This window comes from Thalassophryne amazonica, chromosome 16, assembly GCF_902500255.1.
Source record: "Thalassophryne amazonica chromosome 16, fThaAma1.1, whole genome shotgun sequence".
Classification (NCBI taxonomy): Eukaryota; Metazoa; Chordata; class Actinopteri; order Batrachoidiformes; family Batrachoididae; genus Thalassophryne; species Thalassophryne amazonica.
In genome coordinates this window covers 7,538,796-7,557,279 of record NC_047118.1, presented here as the reverse complement: position 1 = coordinate 7,557,279, position 18,484 = coordinate 7,538,796, and the positions used below count along the sequence as shown (strand labels likewise).

General features: G+C 43.0%; 1 protein-coding gene across 1 annotated transcript in view; it reads left to right on the top strand.

Moving 5' to 3' along the window:
- The first annotated feature begins 4,520 nt into the window (after nt 1-4,520).
- Nucleotides 4,521-18,484, top strand: part of lasp1 (LIM and SH3 protein 1) — a 78,472-nt gene continuing 64,508 nt past the window's right edge. Inside the window, exon 1 of the mRNA XM_034189592.1 lies at nt 4,521-4,862. Coding sequence (XP_034045483.1) covers nt 4,794-4,862 — 69 coding nt within the window. The 5' untranslated portion in view covers nt 4,521-4,793. The remainder of the gene's footprint in view (nt 4,863-18,484) is intronic.

The window sequence follows — 18,484 nt, the reverse complement described above, 5'->3', positions numbered from 1 at the left end:
CCAGGGGTGCGAAGGACCGTGACAGTCGTCCGGCAACGCTTCTGGTGGGCATCCCTGGAGGCCAACGTCCGGGACTACGTCCAGGCCTGTACCACCTGCGCCAGGGGCAAGGCCGACCACAGAAAGACCTCAGGGCAGCTACAGCCACTGCCCGTGCCTCATCGCCCCTGGTCCCACATCGGTCTGGACTTCGTCACGGGTCTCCCGCCGTCCCAGGGAAACACCGTCGTCTTCACGATAGTGGACCGTTTCTCCAAGGCGGCCCACTTCGTGGCCCTCCCGAAGCTCCCAACGGCCCAGGAGACAGCGGACCTCCTGGTCCACCACGTCGTCCGTCTGCATGGCATACCATCAGACATCGTCTCCGATCGCGGTCCCCAGTTCACCTCACATGTCTGGAGGAGCTTCTGCCGGGAACTGGGGGCCACGGTCAGCCTCTCGTCTGGGTACCACCCCCAGACCAACGGGCAGGCAGAGCGGGCGAATCAGGAACTGGAGCAGACACTTCGCTGTGTGACAGCCGCGCACCCGACGGCCTGGAGTACCCACCTGGCCTGGATCGAGTACGCCCACAACAGCCAAGTGTCATCAGCCACCGGCCTCTCCCCGTTTGAGGTGTGCTTGGGGTATCAGCCCCCCTTGTTTCCGGTGGTTGAGGGAGAGGTCGGTGTGCCCTCGGTCCAGGCCCACCTATGGAAGTGCCGTCGGGTGTGGCGGGCCGCCCGCTCTGCCTTGTTGCAGGCCCGGACGAGGGCGAAGAAACATGCAGACCGGCGGCGAGCCCCGGCCCCCAAGTATCGTCCTGGGCAGGAGGTCTGGTTGTCCACCAAGGACATTCCTCTACAGGTTGACTCACCAAAACTCCAAGAACGGTACATCGACCTTATAAGATCCTCAAGGTCATCAACCCCGCCGCAGTGAGGCTCCAGCTTCCGGCCTCACTGCGGATCCATCCAGTTTTTCATGTTTCCCGGATCAAGCCTCTTCACACCTCACCCCTCTGCACCCCGGGTCCGGCGCCGCCTCCTGCCCGGATCATCGACGGAGCACCGGCTTGGACTGTCCGCCGGCTCCTTGATGTCCGTCGGATGGGCCGGGGTTTTCAGTATCTGGTGGACTGGGAGGGGTACGGACCCGAGGAGCGCTCCTGGGTGAAGAAGGGCTTCATCCTGGACCCGGCCCTCCTGGCCGACTTCTACCGTCGCCATCCGGACAAGCCCGGTCGTGCGCCAGGAGGCGCCCGTTGAGGGGGGGGGTCCTGTTGTGTGGGCCGCTGAAGAGGAGGTACTGCTGGCCCACCATCACCAGAGGGCGCCCTGCCTGGAGTGCGGGCTCCAGGCACCAGAGGGCGCTGCCGCCTTATGGGAGTAGCCTGGGTGACAGCTGTCACCCATCACCAGACACAGCTGTTCCACTCAGCACAGAGGTATATCAGGAGGACGGCGTCTCCACCTCAGTGCCGAGATATCGCCTTACGTTAGAGGTAACGATTCTCTGCTACATTATATTGTCTCTCTGAGTTTTGCAGAACAGCTGACTACTAAAAGATAAGTACTCACCTTTCTGCAGTATTGACGTGAGGTGGAGTCAGCTTCTTCCCTCTCTGTGTACTGGGTGCAGCCGCATCCACACCTGTGTGTTTGTTCTCTTGCCAGCAGTACCGGATCCGACGAGCGGAGGCAGTGGCCACCTGGGAATTCGGGACTTGGCGGTTCCAGTATTTCCAGGGTTCGGTGGCAGGGGAAATCTGGGTGGTTCCGGCTCGACTTGGACGGACGTCTCCTACCTTCGAGCCTGCCCACACGACACCAGTGGAATTCGGTGTAAACCCAAATTGTCAATTGTTGTATTGGTTGTGCACTTTCACGACAGTAAAACTTATTTACTTTCTCCATTGTCCGTTCATTGCGCCCCCTGTTGTGGGTCCGTGTTCCAACACTTTCACAACAAGTAGAATAAACACAATGTACATTATATGTACAGTGAGGAAAATAAATATTTGAACACCCTGCAATTTTGCAAGTTGTCCCACTTAGAAATCATGGAGGGGTCTGAAATTTTCATCTTAGGTTCATGTCCACTGTGAAAGACATAATCTAAAAAAAAAACAAAAACAAATTCGGAAATCACAATGTATGATTTTTTAATTTATTTGTATGTTACTGTTGCAAATAATTATTTGAACACCTGTGAAAATCAATGTTAATATTTGGTACAGTAGCCTTTGTTTGCAATTACAGAGGTCAAACGTTTCCTGTAGTTCTTGACCAAGTTTTCACACACTGCAGCAGGGATTTTGGTCCACTCCTCCATACAGATCTTCTCCAAATCTTTCAGGTTTGGAGTTTCAGCTCCCTCCAAATATTTTCTATTGAGTTCAGGTCTGGAGACTGGCCAGGCCACTCCAGGACCTTGAAATGCTTCTTATGGAGCCCCTCCTTAGTTGCCCTGGCTGTGTGTTTGGGGTCATTGTCATGCTGGAAGACCCAGCCATAACCCGTCTTCAATGCTCTTACTGAGGGAAGGAGGTTGTTTGCCAAAATCTCGCAATACATGACCCCATCCATCCTCCCTTCAAAACGGTGCAGTCGTCCTGTCCCCTTTGCAGAAGAGCACCCCCAGAGTATGATGTTTCCACCCCCATGCTTCACGGTTGGGATGGTTTTCTTGGGGTTGTTCTCATCCTCTAAACATGGTAAGTGGAGTTGATTCCAAAAAGCTCTATTCTGGTCTCATCTGACCACATGACCTTCTCCCATGCCTCCTCTGGATCATCCAGATGGTCACTGGTGAGCTTCAAACAGGCCTGGACATGTGCTGCCTTGAGCAGGGGGACCTTGCTGCCCTGCAGGATTTTAAACCATGCCAGCATCATGTGTTACTAATGTAATCTTTGTGACTGTGGTCCCAGCTCTCTTCAGGTCATTAACCAGGTCCTCCTGTGTAGTTCTGAGCTTTCTCAGAATCATCCTTACCCCACAAAGTGAGATCTTGCATGGAATCCCACACCGAGGGAGATTGACAGTCATCTTGTGTTTCTTCCACTTTCTAATAAATAATCATAACAGTTGTCTTCTACCAAGCTGCTTGCCTGTTGTCCTGTAGTCCATCCCAGCCTTGTGCAAGTCTACAGTTTTGTCCCTGGTGTCCTTAGACAGCTCTTTGGTCTTGACTATGGTGGACAGATTGGAGTGTGATTGATTGTGTGAACAGGTGTCTTTTATACAGGTAACAAGTTCAAACAGGTACAATTAATACAGGTAAAGAGTGCAGAATAAGAGGGCTTCTTAAAGAAACATTAACAGGTCTGTGTGAGCCAGAATTCTTGCTGGTTGGTAGGGGTTCAAATACTTATTTGCAGCAGTAACAAACAAATACATTATATATATATATATAAATATAAAAAATCATACATTGTGATTTCTGGATTTTTTTTTTTCTTAGATTATGTCTCTCACAGTGGACATGCACCTAAAATGAAAATTTCAGACCCCTCCATGATTTCTAAGTGGGAGAACTTGCAAAATTGCAGGGTGTTCAAATACTTATTTTCCTCACTCTATGTGTGTGTGTGTGTGTGTGTGTGTGTGTGTGTGTATATATATATATATATATATATATATATATATATATATATATATATATATATATATAAAATCATACATTGTGATTTCTGGATTTTTTTTTTTTTTAGATAATGTCTCTCACAGTGGACATGCACCTAAAATGAAAATTTCAGACCCCTCCATGATTTCTAAGTGGGAGAACTTGCAAAATTGCAGGGTGTTCAAATACTTATTTTCCTCACTCTATGTGTGTGTGTGTATATATATATATATATATGTATGTATATATATATATGTATATGTATGTGTGTGTGTGTGTGTGTGTACAAGCTAACTCTTTACTGAGAGCAGCTAGTAGTGTGTGTGTGTGTATACAAGCCAACTCTTTACTGAGAGCAGCTCGTACCTCTCCCATCGTTAATTATTGCACATGTATTGCACATGTATTATTAACTATTGCACATTAAGTGTATAAGATACTGCAATAAATTTATATGTCAGATTTTATTGCACACGGTGACCAAAATGCCATATCAAAACGTATAAATTATGCACTTTGGCCACTAGGTGTCACCCTAATCAAGCCTATCATTGAGCCTCACGCATCCGTTGGCCTAAACCTGGCAGATATGCACAAAAAAAATGATTTGGTAAAGTCCCCAAATTTGCAACAACAAAGATGATCGCATGAGTTTGCTATGAATCACATGAGGCGATTTCGATACACACAAAAAATCCCTTCCTTTATTAAAAAAAAAAAAAAAAAAGCTGCTGTTGCTGCTGCTCGAGAAGCACTCAAAGCCACCAGTGAACCAAAGAAGAACAATTTAAAGTTTTCAAACTCTCAAAACAATCGGTCGTTTCAGAGAAACAGCGAACCTCCCACACACACATATATGCACATGCGCGCGCGCGCACCCCAACTTTCTGCTCGGGAGCGCGCGTTGGGAGAAGAGGAGGGGGGTGGGCGGTAGCGTGAACGCGCTCTTCCCCGTGTCTGCTGCTCAGTGGAGTGACAGCCAGCTGTGCGGCTACAACCACAACAACCGCCTTTTGGATTTGACACATTCAAAACTGGAATGGTGTTGGCCTGCTCCTGCTGAACAGGAAGAGGGAAAGAAGAAGAACAAAAGAAGTCAAAGTTGACGAGGGCTACTTTGCGACAGCGCATCCTCAGCGCCGCTATCGTGTTTTTGCGCTAACGAGCGTGAAGAGCATTCCTCCAACATGAACCCGCCGTGTGGCAGATGTAACAAAATCGTTTACCCCACGGAAAAAGTGAATTGTCTGGACAAGGTAAGAGGAGTTTAACTTATTGATTATTTTTTAAGGGACGACTGTTGCGCCGTGATAAAAAATGTGTTTCCACCTAACAAGACGACAGCTTTCACGTTTTCTGTGTTTTTTTTTAGGTTTTTTTTTTTGTGAAGTGAACGCACCACGGAACAGGTATTTCGCTAGCTCGGCGAGCTAGCAGCTAGCTTAAACGTTTGCAAAAGGCGGCGGCGCGGCAGCAAAACTGGCAACAGTCGTGCAAATACGGATTACTTTTGGATTCCAGTGTTTAAAATTTTAATGTAGACGACAACGGTGATGTTGTTGAGTCTAGTTAAACCAGCGCTGCTCTCTCCTTTTTTTAAAAATGTAGCCTGGTTGGGCCTAACATTAGCTCGAGTCTAACGTTCTGGATTCATGTGGTTTAAGGCTTTCCTCGAAACTGGGAATATTATTGCAGCATCATTATACGTATCATGTAAAATTCGGGCGTGGACAGATCTGTGTCTAGATCTCTTGCTAATCTGAATCAGGGATTATTACTAGTTGCAGCCACGGTTTGTTTTCAGTCAAAAGTATGAGCCTAATCTAATCTCATCCCCTGTGGTAATCTAATCAATTTCAACCGTGTTGACTTTTGACGGCAGTAATTCACAGAGTGACTCTTTTCATTGGATTTTGTTGAGTCCTGAATCCCACATTGTGTCCCCAAAGGTGATAATGACTGATTGTACTTGAACGTTGCTGTCAGGTACAGTATAATTTCTAAATTACAAGATAAAGTACAAATGGTAGCAGATGGGTGTGGTCTGGTGAGTAGCAGTGCTTATGCATTTCACTGCACTTGGAACAGGTTGATAATTTGTCTAATGGCCTCACAAATCACTGCAATGAAAGTCATTCCCTGCCAAGAGGTTCTTATCTGTTTTCTGATTGACAAGGATGGGAAGTACAGAGCTCCCAAAAGATCATATTCCAGGCAACATCAGCACCTGATAAGTTCCATCTAATACTGTAGTTGTTCCATTTCCAGAAATGGACTTGGACAATACTGAAATTCCGATTCAGCACAAGATTTTCAGATGTGGACTGTTCAGGAATTTAGAGCATTTTTGAAGTAGGAGGGCTGTCAATAAAGTATAGGTCCTTTTGATTTTTTTCAAAAACTATATGGATTTCATTCATATGTTTTTACATCAGACATGCTTGAACCCTCTTGCGCATGCGTGAGTTTTTCCACGCCTGTCGGTGACGTCATTCGCCTGTGAGCACTCCTTGTGGGAGGAGTCGTCCAGCCCCTCGTCGGAATTCCTTTGTCTGAGAAGTTGCTGAGAGACTGGCGCGTTGTTTGATCAAAATTTTTTCTAAACCTGTGAGACACATCGAAGTGGACACGGTTCGAAAAATTAAGCTGGTTTTCAGTGAAAATTTTAACGGCTGATGAGAGATTTTGAGGTGATTCTGTCGCTTTAAGGACTTCCCACGGTGCGAGACGTCGCTCAGCGCTCTCAGCCGCCGTCGTCAGCCTGTTCAAGCTGAAAACCTCCACATTTCAGGCTCTATTGATCCAGGACGTCGTGAGAGAACAGAGAAGTTTCAGAAGAAGTCGGTTTCAGCATTTTATCCGGATATTCCACTGTTAAAGGAGATTTTTTTTAATGAAAGACGTGCGGACGGGTCCGCGCGTCGGGACGCAGCCGACGCGGTGCGGCGGCACAGGAAAAACACCTCCGTGTTGATAACCATTTGTAAAATCCAGGCGGCTTTTGATGGCTTTCAACAAGTGAGTAACTGAGAAATTGTTTAACAGTTTGGGCATGTTCCAACTTGCCCGTTAAGGTTTCCAACGGAGGTGTTTGTCCTGTGGCGGAGCGTCGCGTCGGCTGCGTCCCGACGCGCGGACCCGTCCGCACTTCTTTCATTAAAAAAATCTCCTTTAACAGTGGAATATCCGGATAAAATGCTGAAACCGACTTCTTCTGAAACTTCTCTGTTCTCTCACGACGTCCTGGATCAATAGAGCCTGAAATGTGGAGGTTTTCAGCTTGAACAGGCTGACGACGGCGGCTGAGAGCGCTGAGCGACGTCTCGCACCGTGGGAAGTCCTTAAAGCGACAGAATCACCTCAAAATCTCTCATCAGCCGTTAAAATTTTCACTGAAAACCAGCTTAATTTTTCGAACCGTGTCCACTTCGATGTGTCTCACAGGTTTAGAAAAAATTTTGATCAAACAAAGTGCCAGTCTCTCAGCAACTTCTCAGACAAAGGAATTCCGACGAGGGGCTGGACGACTCCTCCCACAAGGAGTGCTCACAGGCGAATGACGTCACCGACAGGCGTGGAAAAACAAACGCATGCGCACGAGGGTTCAAGCATGTCTGACGTAAAAACATATGAATGAAATCCATATAGTTTTTGAAAAAAATAAAAAGGACCGTTACTTTATTGACAGCCCTCGTATAGTTGAAATTCCAAAAATCAGACCACATCTTTCTGGAAGTGGTGGCCACGTTGGAAAGAGAAGGGAAGATCCACACACAAAAATAAATGAATAAATCTCCATGCACAATATTTTTAGCTGTCAAAGGAAGATCTTAAGGCCTGAAATGTTGCACTATTTAAAAAACAAACAAAAAACTGCACGTGTGTCTCTGCCTTCTTTTTGCTTTATATTTGTGATCCATCACCCATGCTGTTTGGTTTATGGATATGCATAATTAAAAAAAAACTTGGATTGGCCAGTTTGTGAAGCACAAAACATGCTAGTTTGTCCACCTTCTGAAATTGTGCAGAACAGATTCACTTTTGCATGGTCTTCCCGGGTGCACTGGGACTGATGTTTTCCCATAATCCTTGAGAAAGTACCATATCACTGCATGCATAATTAACCAGCCATTCTGAGTACAAACCTCTACATCAAGTCAAATCCACTCCCTATAAACCCATATTCTGCATTAGGGCCAATACACACACACACACACACACACACACACACACACACATATATATATATATATATATATATGCTGTGTCATTGTTTTATTTACAATAAACAGTTGCAATATGTTTAAATAGACAATAAATCACATTGGATTAAAATAAAATGTTTAAAAAAAGCAATCTGCTATTTGGCAGTGTATGGAAGATGTCAAAGCTGAATGTTCCATTATTTTCAGTGAGAGGATGATGGAATATCTGCCACTGCTGGATGTAAGAGTGGCACACCACTGCATTATGTGCTGTCAAAAGTTTACATTTTTCAGCTTTTTCTTTCAGCTTGCCTCTGCTGCAATAACGAACAGGATGATGAGTCATACTCAACACTGGTCAAAAACAGACAGCGGGACATTTTTTTTCTTTCCTGCAGAGGCACCCAGTTTTGTTTTCCTTCCATAGGAATCACATGCATCCTATTACAGAGAGAAATTAAAGTGTTAACTTAAAATGTTGATTCTTTGAACAGTGAGGTTTGTGTTTTAATAAAACATTGTGCAAAGCAGGAACTCAATATTCTCTAACACTGCAGAAGTACTACCTGGTACTAACAATGACTGATTTCACCATGATGTTGGTATGACTGTCACTGCTTTTGTCCTGCCAATATGTCAATGCTGCATGAAGCTGATTTCTCAGATTATCTGTTACTCTTTCACACATACAGTGTGCAGCAGGGCATGTACTCAGCCACTGGAAATACTCCATTTGAGTTAAGCAAGGGGTTGTGCATGATGCAACAAGTAGTACACTCTGGAAGTTGCCCTTGCTGCTTCTTGAACTTGTCTGATTTGGGCATTGGGCCTTACCGGCTGACATTATAGAGTCCTGATGTCTCAAGTGATAACTGGATGTATCGCATTGTGGTCTCTTCACCCTCACCGCTACGCATCGCACACGTAGGCTGTATATAAAGCCTGCGTGACGTCACCCATAGGTTTTCTATAGAGACTTGGAACAGCCGAAATGACACGGTTGTCTGGGCATCAGTGTGTTGAGAGCCTCACCCACACTGATTTACGATGAACCTATTAATGTATAAAGTGGGGTGGTGGTCATCCCGTCATCAGGGAAATCACCTGGTGGAGTTGGTGGTTGCAAAGAAACCTGCACCCTCTTTGACCTTTCTGGAGTCAGGTTGAAACCTATGTGACTTGCAGTCGTCTTAAGGTAGACATTTTCATTGACATCTTTGAATTAATGATCCTTCTTCTTCTTTGTGTTCTTCTGGTTTTGCTGCACTCACTTGAGAAGTCAGTGACATGCCTGCTCATTTCCAGACGGTGACCTGTATGGAACTAAATCCAGGCCAAAAGTTTTGTGATCTGAAAATAAAAAAAGATTGAAAAAATAAATTTTGAAACTGAAAATTCAGTGTTTGTTCTTGAATTTTATAATCATTTAAAAAGTATTATCAAAATAAAATAAGTTTAAGATGTATATTTTTCAGTTTAAATAAAATTCTGATTTTGATTCAGCTCTGTAATTATTTTGCTCAAATTTATTTTCATTCATATTTCGTTTTTTTTTTTTTTTTTTTTTTTTTTTTTTTTTTTTTTTTTTTTTTTTTTTCCCCCCACTTTCAGATCTTATTTTTTCAGTTTCAAACCTTTAGCCCCATTCTGGCATGGGAGGGTGTGAATGAAAATAAATGATTTGATCAAAATAATTAGAGCTGAATCAAAAATGTTTAAACTGAAAAATATATCTTACACTTTTTATTTTAGTAATACTTTTTAAATGATTTGTAAAATTTAAGAACAAACATTGAATTTTTAGTTTCAAAATTTATTTTTTCAATCTTTTTTTATTTTCAGATTACAAAACTTTTGGCCTGGATTTAGCTCCATAGACCTGGAAATAAAGACCCCCCCCCCCCCCCCCCCCCCAAAAAAAAAAAAATTGTAAAGCCCTTTTGTAGGAAACCCACTGTCTCGCTAAACCTGTGTATAGTCTGAGACATTTTTCCACACAATTTAAGCAAATTGTGAATGACTTTAAAATGTTTTTCACTTATTCTGTTAGCAAACAATGCAAATTAAAAAAAGAAACGAACTAAAATATGATCTCCTTTGTTTTGTGGAGCTAAATGTAAGTCAATTTAGTGGTTGGTATTAATGACAACCAAATTGCCACAAGCATATTCTGTGTGTTTTGGAATCCAGCCTGAAGGAGAGTGCATTCCAGCAGACGGACACTCCAGTGAAACATGCTCTGTCAGAGGCCCGTTGTACCGCCACATTGTTTGAACCAAACACAGGAGAGTAACCTGCTTTCGGTCTTTGATGCTGGTCCCCTTTAGTGGGCGTCCACTAATTCAGATACACCAAAACCTCCTGTTTGCTTAATGCAGGTGAACCCACATGGCCTGTAAGTGTATGTGTTTTTGTTTAAGTGACAAGCAGTGAAACCTGGCAGGTTATTTCTGAAATGGTTTTTGTGTCACTGAGCCGTTTAGATGCGTGCTAGTTTTGTCGGCTATGTTCCAGTATAGCAGGGTTGGGTCCAACAATGGACCACATGTAAATACAGTATGGGGTGTGGAAATTTCTAGACTGTAATGTGTTGGCACATAATTACAAGGTGACAAACAAAACAACCCAATACTAAAATACAGTGAGGAAAATAAGTATTTGAACACCCTGCTATTTTGCAAGTTCTCCCACTTAGAAATCATGGAGCGGTCTGAAATTTTCATCTTAGGTGCATGTCCACTGTGAAAGACATAATCTAAAAAAAAAATCCGTAAATCACAATGTGATTTTTTTTTTTTTTTTTTTTTTTTTTTTTTTTTATAATTTATTTGTATGTTACTGCTGCAAATAAGTATTTGAACACCTACCAACCAGCAAGAATTCTGGCTCACACAGACCTGTTAATTTTTCTTTAAGAAGCCCTCTTATTCTGCACTCTTTACCTGTATTAATTGCACCTGTTTGAACTTGTTACCTGTATAAAAGACACCTGTTCACACACTCAATCAATCACACTCCAATCTGTCCACCATGGCCAAGACCAAAGAGCTGTCTAAGGACACCAGGGACAAAACTGTAGACTTGCACAAGGCTGGGTTGGACTACAGGACAACAGGCAAGCAGCTTGGTAGAAGACAACTGTTATGATTATTTATTAGAAAGTGGAAGAAACACAAGATAACTGTCAATCTCCCTCGGTCTGGGATTCCATGCAAGATCTCACTTTGTGGGGTAAGGATGAGTCTGAGAAAGCTCAGAACTACACAGGAGGACCTGGTTGAGGACCTGAAGAGAGCTGGGAACACAGTCACAAAGATTACATTAGTGACACATGATGCTGTCATGGTTTAAAATCCTGCAGGGCAGCAAGGTCCCCCTGCTCAAGCCAGCACATGTCCAGGCCTGTTTGAAGTTCACCAGTGACCATCTGGATGATCCAGAGGAGGCATGGGAGAAGGTCATGTGGTCAGATGAGACCAGAATAGAGCTTTTTGGAATCAACTCTACTAACTACGTTTAGAGGATGATAACGACCCCAAGAAAACCATCCCTATCGTGAAGCATGGGGGAGGAAACATCATACTCTGGGGGTGCTCTTCTGCAAAGGGGACAGGACGACTGCACCGTATTGAAGGGAGGATGGATGGGGTCATGTATTGCAAGATTTTGGCAAACAACCTCCTTCCCTCAGTAAGAGCATTGAAGATGGGTCATGGCTGGGTCTTCCAGCATGACAATGACCCCAAACACACAGCCAGGGCAACTAAGGAGGTGCTCCGTAAGAAGCATTTCAAGGTCCTGGAGTGGCCTGGCCAGTCTCCAGACCTGAACTCAATAGAAATATTTGGAGGGAGCTGAAACTCCAAACCTGAAAGATTTGGAGATCTGTATGGAGGAGTGGACCAAAATCCCTGCTGCAGTGTATGAAAACTTGGTCAAGAACTACAGGAAACGTTTGACCTTTGTAATTGCAAACAAAGGCTACTGTACCAAATATTAACATTGATTTTCACAGATGTTCAAATACTTATTTGCAGCAGTAACATACAAATAAATTATTTTAAAAAAAATTATACATTGTGATTTCTGGATTTTTTTCACAGTGGACATGAACCTAAGATGAAAATTTCAGACCCCTCCATGATTTCTAAGTGGGAGAACTTGCAAAATCGCAGGGTGTTCAAATACCTATTTTCCTCACTGCAAATGTTGAATAAGCAACAAAATTTCTTAACGAGGGATCTCTGTGCACAATGAAACTGGCCTTCCTTCTGTGCTGGACAAGTGTTGGTTGTCAGTTTGTGGTTAAATATTGTTGTTGGTACTCTGATGAAACTTTAAAAATGCCAAATGTCACTGGAATCACAATTTGGTTTTCTGTAATGTTGACGTCTACTTATGTTGTTGAGGACTGTCGGGTACATATCTGTGCTTATACCATCACACTGGAAATCTTTGTGGTTTTATAATGTGCCATTTTTAAACTATGGTTCGTCGTCAAACTGTTAATCAGCCCATACCTACTTGCTGCGAGCCTGATAGGATGTTAGCTATTGAACAGTGCCATGTGAAGCACCTGTCTGGAGGCATTTGTATTCTTGGTATCCCCCCCCCAACACACACACACACACACACTTGTTTGTTCAAGTTTTCCCTTTAATTTGTCACCTGTCTGTACATGTATTCTAAATTTTCCATTTTAATAGCACATTATGCAGTCCAAAGTAAAACATAATCACTAATGTGGAGATAAGAAGTTGAGGTTGATGGTCAATTGCACAACACAGGAAGTACTTCAAGATACTGTGGGTGGGTGGTGCTTTCTGGACTGTGTGAGTTGCATTCTGAGTGGCTGTGGCTTTGAAGGCATGGGTGCATCCCCAACGTCAGCTCTGATGCTGCATCTTCGGTCTCGGCAGGCCAGGTGGTTGTCTGCATTTGCTCAAGTTGGCGGTTTCAGATGGGGTATAGAGTATCGAAGTGATGACGTCAAGCAGCTGGCTCTAGACATATGGTTGTGAGGGTTAAAATCAATGCATTCACAATTTTCCAATGAGCCCAAATAGCAACGTTAATGGGGAAAATTGCTATAAATCTGATCAGAAAACTGTAATCATTTTCCAGGTGACTGTGAGGGGTTTTGCCCTCACAGAGAGCCAACCACTCTACTGGTGGTTGGCTGCGGTATTGTATCACTTCCTGTTCCGGAGCACAGCGGTGTTTTGCTGTATCTGTTAGCTGTTTAATCTGCGCAGTTAGATTGATCTAGATAATGATTTGTTTTACAGTGTAATCTTCACGTGCCTTAACTAAAGCACTCCGTCTGCCCAATCACCTCTAAATTATTTACACATAATTCACTTTGTGTGTTTTTAGGAATCCGCTAGCTTAGCGCAGCTACTAGCTCTTAGCCGGTTTAGCATGGCTGCTTCTCCTGTCTCTCCCGCACTTTTCTGCTCTGGGTGTGAAATGTTTAGTTATTCCTCGGCCTCCTTTAGCAGTAATGGTACTTGTAATAAGTGTAGCTTATTTGTAGCTTTGGAGGCCAGGCTGGGCGAATTGGAGACACGGCTCCGCACCGTGGAAAATTCTACAGCTAGCCAGGCCCCTGTAGTCGGTGCGGACCAAGGTAGCTTAGCCGCCGTTAGTTCCCTTCCAGCAGATCCCGGTCAGCCGGGAAAGCAGGCCGACTGGGTGACTGTGAGGAGGAAGCGTAGCCCTAAACAGAAGCCCCGTGTACACCGCCAACCCGTTCACATTTCTAACCGTTTTTCCCCACTCGGCCACACACCCGCCGAGGATCAGACTCTGGTTATTGGCGACTCTGTTTTGAGAAATGTGAAGTTAGCGACACCAGCAACCATAGTCAGTTGTCTCCCGGGGGCCAGAGCAGGCGACATTGAAGGAAATTTGAAACTGCTGGCTAAGGCTAAGCGTAAATTTGGTAAGATTGTAATTCACGTCGGCAGTAATGACACCCGGTTACGCCAATCGGAGGTCACTAAAATTAACATTGAATCGGTGTAACTTTGCAAAAACAATGTCAGACTCTGTAGTTTTCTCTGGACCCCTCCCCAATCGGACCGGGAGTGACATGTTTAGCCACATGTTCTCCCTGAATTGCTGGCTGTCTGAGTGGTGTCCAAAAAATGAGGTGGGCTTCATAGATAATTGGCAAAGCTTCTGGGGAAAACCTGGTCTTGTTAGGAGAGACGGCATCCATCCCACTTTGGATGGAGCAGCTCTCATTTCTAGAAATCTGGCCAATTTTCTTAAATCCTCCAACTGTGACTATCCAGGGTTGGGACCAGGAAGCAGAGTTGTACTCTTACACACCTCTCTGCAGCTTCTCTCCCCTGCCATCCCCTCATTACCCCATCCCCGTAGAGACGGTGCCTGCTCCCAGACCACCAATAACCAGTAAAAATCTATTTAAGCATAAAAATTCAAAAAGAAAAAATAATATAGCACCTTCAACTGCACCACAGACTAAAACAGTTAAATGTGGTCTATTAAACATTAGGTCTCTCTCTTCCAAGTCCCTGTTAGTAAATGATATAATAATTGATCAACATATTGATTTATTCTGCCTCACAGAAACCTGGTTACAGCAGGATGAATATGTTAGTTTAAATGAGTCAACACCCCTGAGTCACACTAACTGCCAGAACGCTCGTAGCACGGGCCAAGGCGGAGGATTAGCAGCAAACTTCCACTCCAGCTTATTAATTAATCCAAAACACAGACAGAGCTTTAATTCATTTGAAAGCTTGACTCTTAGTCTTGTCCATCCAAATTGGAAGTCCCAAAAACCAGTTTTATTTATCTATCGTCCACCTGGTCGTTACTGTGAGTTTCTCTGTGAATTTTCAGACCTTTTGTCTGACTTAGTGCTTAGCTCAGATAAGATAATTATAGTGGGCGATTTAACATCCACACAGATGCTGAGAATGACAGCCTCAACACTGCATTTAATCTATTATTAGACTCAATTGGCTTTGCTCAAAATGTAAATGAGTCCACCCACCACTTTAATCATATCTTAGATCTTGTTCTGACTTATGGTATGGAAATTGAAGACTTAACAGTATTCCCTGAAAACTCCCTTCTGTCTGATCATTTCTTAATAACATTTACATTTACTCTGATGGACTACCCAGCAGTGGGGAATAAGTTTCATTACACTAGAAGTCTTTCAGAAAGCGCTGTAACTAGGTTTAAGGATATGATTCCTTCTTTATGTTCTCTAATGCCATATACCAACACAGTACAGAGTAGCTACCTAAACTCTGTGAGTGAGAGAGTATCTCGTCAGTAGTTTTACATCCTCATTGAAGACAACTTTGGATGCTGTAGCTCCTCTGAAAAAGAGAGCCTTAAATCAGAAGTGCCTGACTCCGTGGTATAACTCACAAACTCGTAGCTTAAAGCAGATAACCTGTAAATTGGAGAGGAAATGGCATCTCACTAATTTAGAAGATCTTCACTTAGCCTGCAAAAAGAGTCTGTTGCTGTATTTAAAAAAAAAAGCCCTCCGTAAAGCTAGGACATCTTACTACTCATCACTAATTGAAGAAAATAAGAACAACCCCAGGTTTCTTTTCAGCACTGTAGCCAGGCTGACAGAGTCAGAGCTCTATTGAGCTGAGTATTCCTTTAACTAGTAATGACTTCATGACTTTCTTTGCTAATAAAATTCTAACTATTAGAGAAAAAATTACTCATAACCATCCCAAAGACATATCGTTATCTTTGGCTGCTTTCAGTCAATCAATCAATCAATTTTTTATATATAGCGCCAAATCACAACAAACAGTTGCCCCAAGGCGCTTTATATTGTAAGGCAAGGCCATACAATAATTATGTAAAACCCCAACGGTCAAAACGACCCCCTGTGAGCAAGCACTTGGCTACAGTGGGAAGGAAAAACTCCCTTTTAACAGGAAGAAACCTCCAGCAGAACCAGGCTCAGGGAGGGGCAGTCTTCTGCTGGGACTGGTTGGGGCTGAGGGAGAGAACCAGGAAAAGACATGCTGTGGAGGGGAGCATAGATCGATCACTAATGATTAAATGCAGAGTGGTGCATATAGAGCAAAAAGAGAAAGAAACAGTGCATCATGGGAACCCCCCAGCAGTCTACGTCTATAGCAGCATAACTAAGGGATGGTTCAGGGTCACCTGATCCAGCCCTAACTATAAGCTTTAGCAAAAAGGAAAGTTTTAAGCCTAATCTTAAAAGTAGAGAGGGTGTCTGTCTCCCTGATCTGAATTGGGAGCTGGTTCCACAGGAGAGGAGCCTGAAAGCTGAAGGCTCTGCCTCCCATTCTACTCTTAAAAACCCTAAGAACTACAAGTAAGCCTGCAGTCTGAGAGCGAAGCGCTCTATTGGGGTGATATGGTACTGCGAGGTCCCTAAGCTAAGATGGGACCTGATTATTCAAAACCTTATAAGTAAGAAGAAGAATTTTAAATTCTATTCTAGAATTAACAGGAAGCCAATGAAGAGAGGCCAATATGGGTGAGATATGCTCTCTCCTTCTAGTCCCCGTCAGTACTCTAGCTGCAGCATTTTGAATTAACTGAAGGCTTTTTAAGGAACTTTTAGGACAACCTGATAATAATGAATTACAATAGTCCAGCCTAGAGGAAATAAATGCATGAATTAGTTTTTCAGCATCACTCTGAGACAAGACCTTTCTGATTTTAGAGATATTGCGTAAATGCAAAAAAGCAGTCCTACATATTTGTTTAATATGCGCTTTGAATGACATATCCTGATCAAAAATGACTCCAAGATTTCTCACAGTATTACTAGAGGTCAGGGTAATGCCATCCAGAGTAAGGATCTGGTTAGACACCATGTTTCTAAGATTTGTGGGGCCAAGTACAATAACTTCAGTTTTATGAGTTTAAAAGCAGGAAATTAGAGGTCATCCATGTCTTTATGTCTGTAAGACAATCCTGCAGTTTAGCTAATTGGTGTGTGTCCTCTGGCTTCATGGATAGATAAAGCTGGGTATCATCTGCGTAACAATGAAAATTTAAGCAATACCGTCTAATACTGCCTAAGGGAAGCATGTATAAAGTGAATAAAATTGGTCCTAGCACAGAACCTTGTGGAACTCCATAATTAACTTTAGTCTGTGAAGAAGATTCCCCATTTACATGAACAAATTGTAATCTATTAGACAAATATGATTCAAACCACCGCAGCTCAGTGCCTTTTAATACCTATGGCATGCTCTAATCTCTGTAATAAAATTTTATGGTCAACAGTATCAAAAGCAGCACTGAGGTCTAACAGAACAAGCACAGAGATGAGTCCACTGTCTGAGGCCATAAGAAGATCATTTGTAACCTTCACTAATGCTGTTTCTGTACTATGATGAATTCTAAAACCTGACTGAAACTCTTCAAATAGACCATTCCTCTGCAGATGATCAGTTAGCTGTTTTACAACTACCCTTTCAAGAATTTTTGAGAGAAAAGGAAGTAATTAGCTAAGATAGCTGGGTCAAGTGATGGCTTTTTAAGTAATGGTTTAATTACTGCCACCTTAAAAGCCTGTGGTACATATCCAACTAACAAAGATAGATTGATCATATTTAAGATCGAAGCATTAAATAATGGTAGGGCTTCCTTGAGCAGCCTGGTAGGAATGGGGTCTAATAAACATGTTGATGGTTTGGATGAAGTAACTAATGAAAATAACTCAGACAGAACAATCGGAGAGAGAGTCTAACCAAATACCGGCATCACTGAAAGCAGCCAAAGATAACGATACGTCTTTGGGGTGGTTATGAGTAATTTTTTCTGATGCCGGTATTTGGTTAGACTCTTTCTCTGCGATTGTTCTGAGTTATTTTCATTAGTTACTTCCTCCAAACCATCAACATGTCTATTAGACCCCATTCCTACCAGGCTGCTCAAGGAGGCCCTACCATTATTTAATGCTTCGATCTTAAATATGATCAATCTATCTTTATTAGTTGGCTATGTACCACAGGCTTTTAAGGTGGCAGTAATTAAACCATTACTTAAAAAGCCATCACTTGACCCAGCTATCTTAGCTAATTATAGGCCAGAAGAGTTTCAGTCAGGTTTTAGAATTCATCATAGTACAGAAACAGCATTAGTGAAGGTTACAAATGATCTTCTTATGGCCTCAGACAGTGGACTCATCTCTGTGCTTGTTCTGTTAGACCTCAGTGCTGCTTTTGATACTGTCGACCATAAAATTTTATTACAGAGATTAGAGCATGCCATAGGTATTAAAAGGCACTGAGCTGCGGTGGTTTGAATCATATTTGTCTAATAGATTACAATTTGTTCATGTAAATGAGGAATCTTCTTCACAGACTAAAGTTAATTATGGAGTTCCACAAGGTTCTGTGCTAGGACCAATTTTATTCACTTTATACATGCTTCCCTTAGGCAGTATTATTAGACGGTATTGCTTAAATTTTCATTGTTACGCAGATGATACCCAGCTTTATCTATCCATGAAGCCAGAGGACACACACCAATTAGCTAAACTGCAGGATTGTCTTACAGACATAAAGACATGGATGACCTCTAATTTCCTGCTTTTAAACTCAGATAAAACTGAAGTTATTGTACTTGGCCCCACAAATCTTAGAAACATGGTGTCTAACCAGATCCTTACTCTGGAT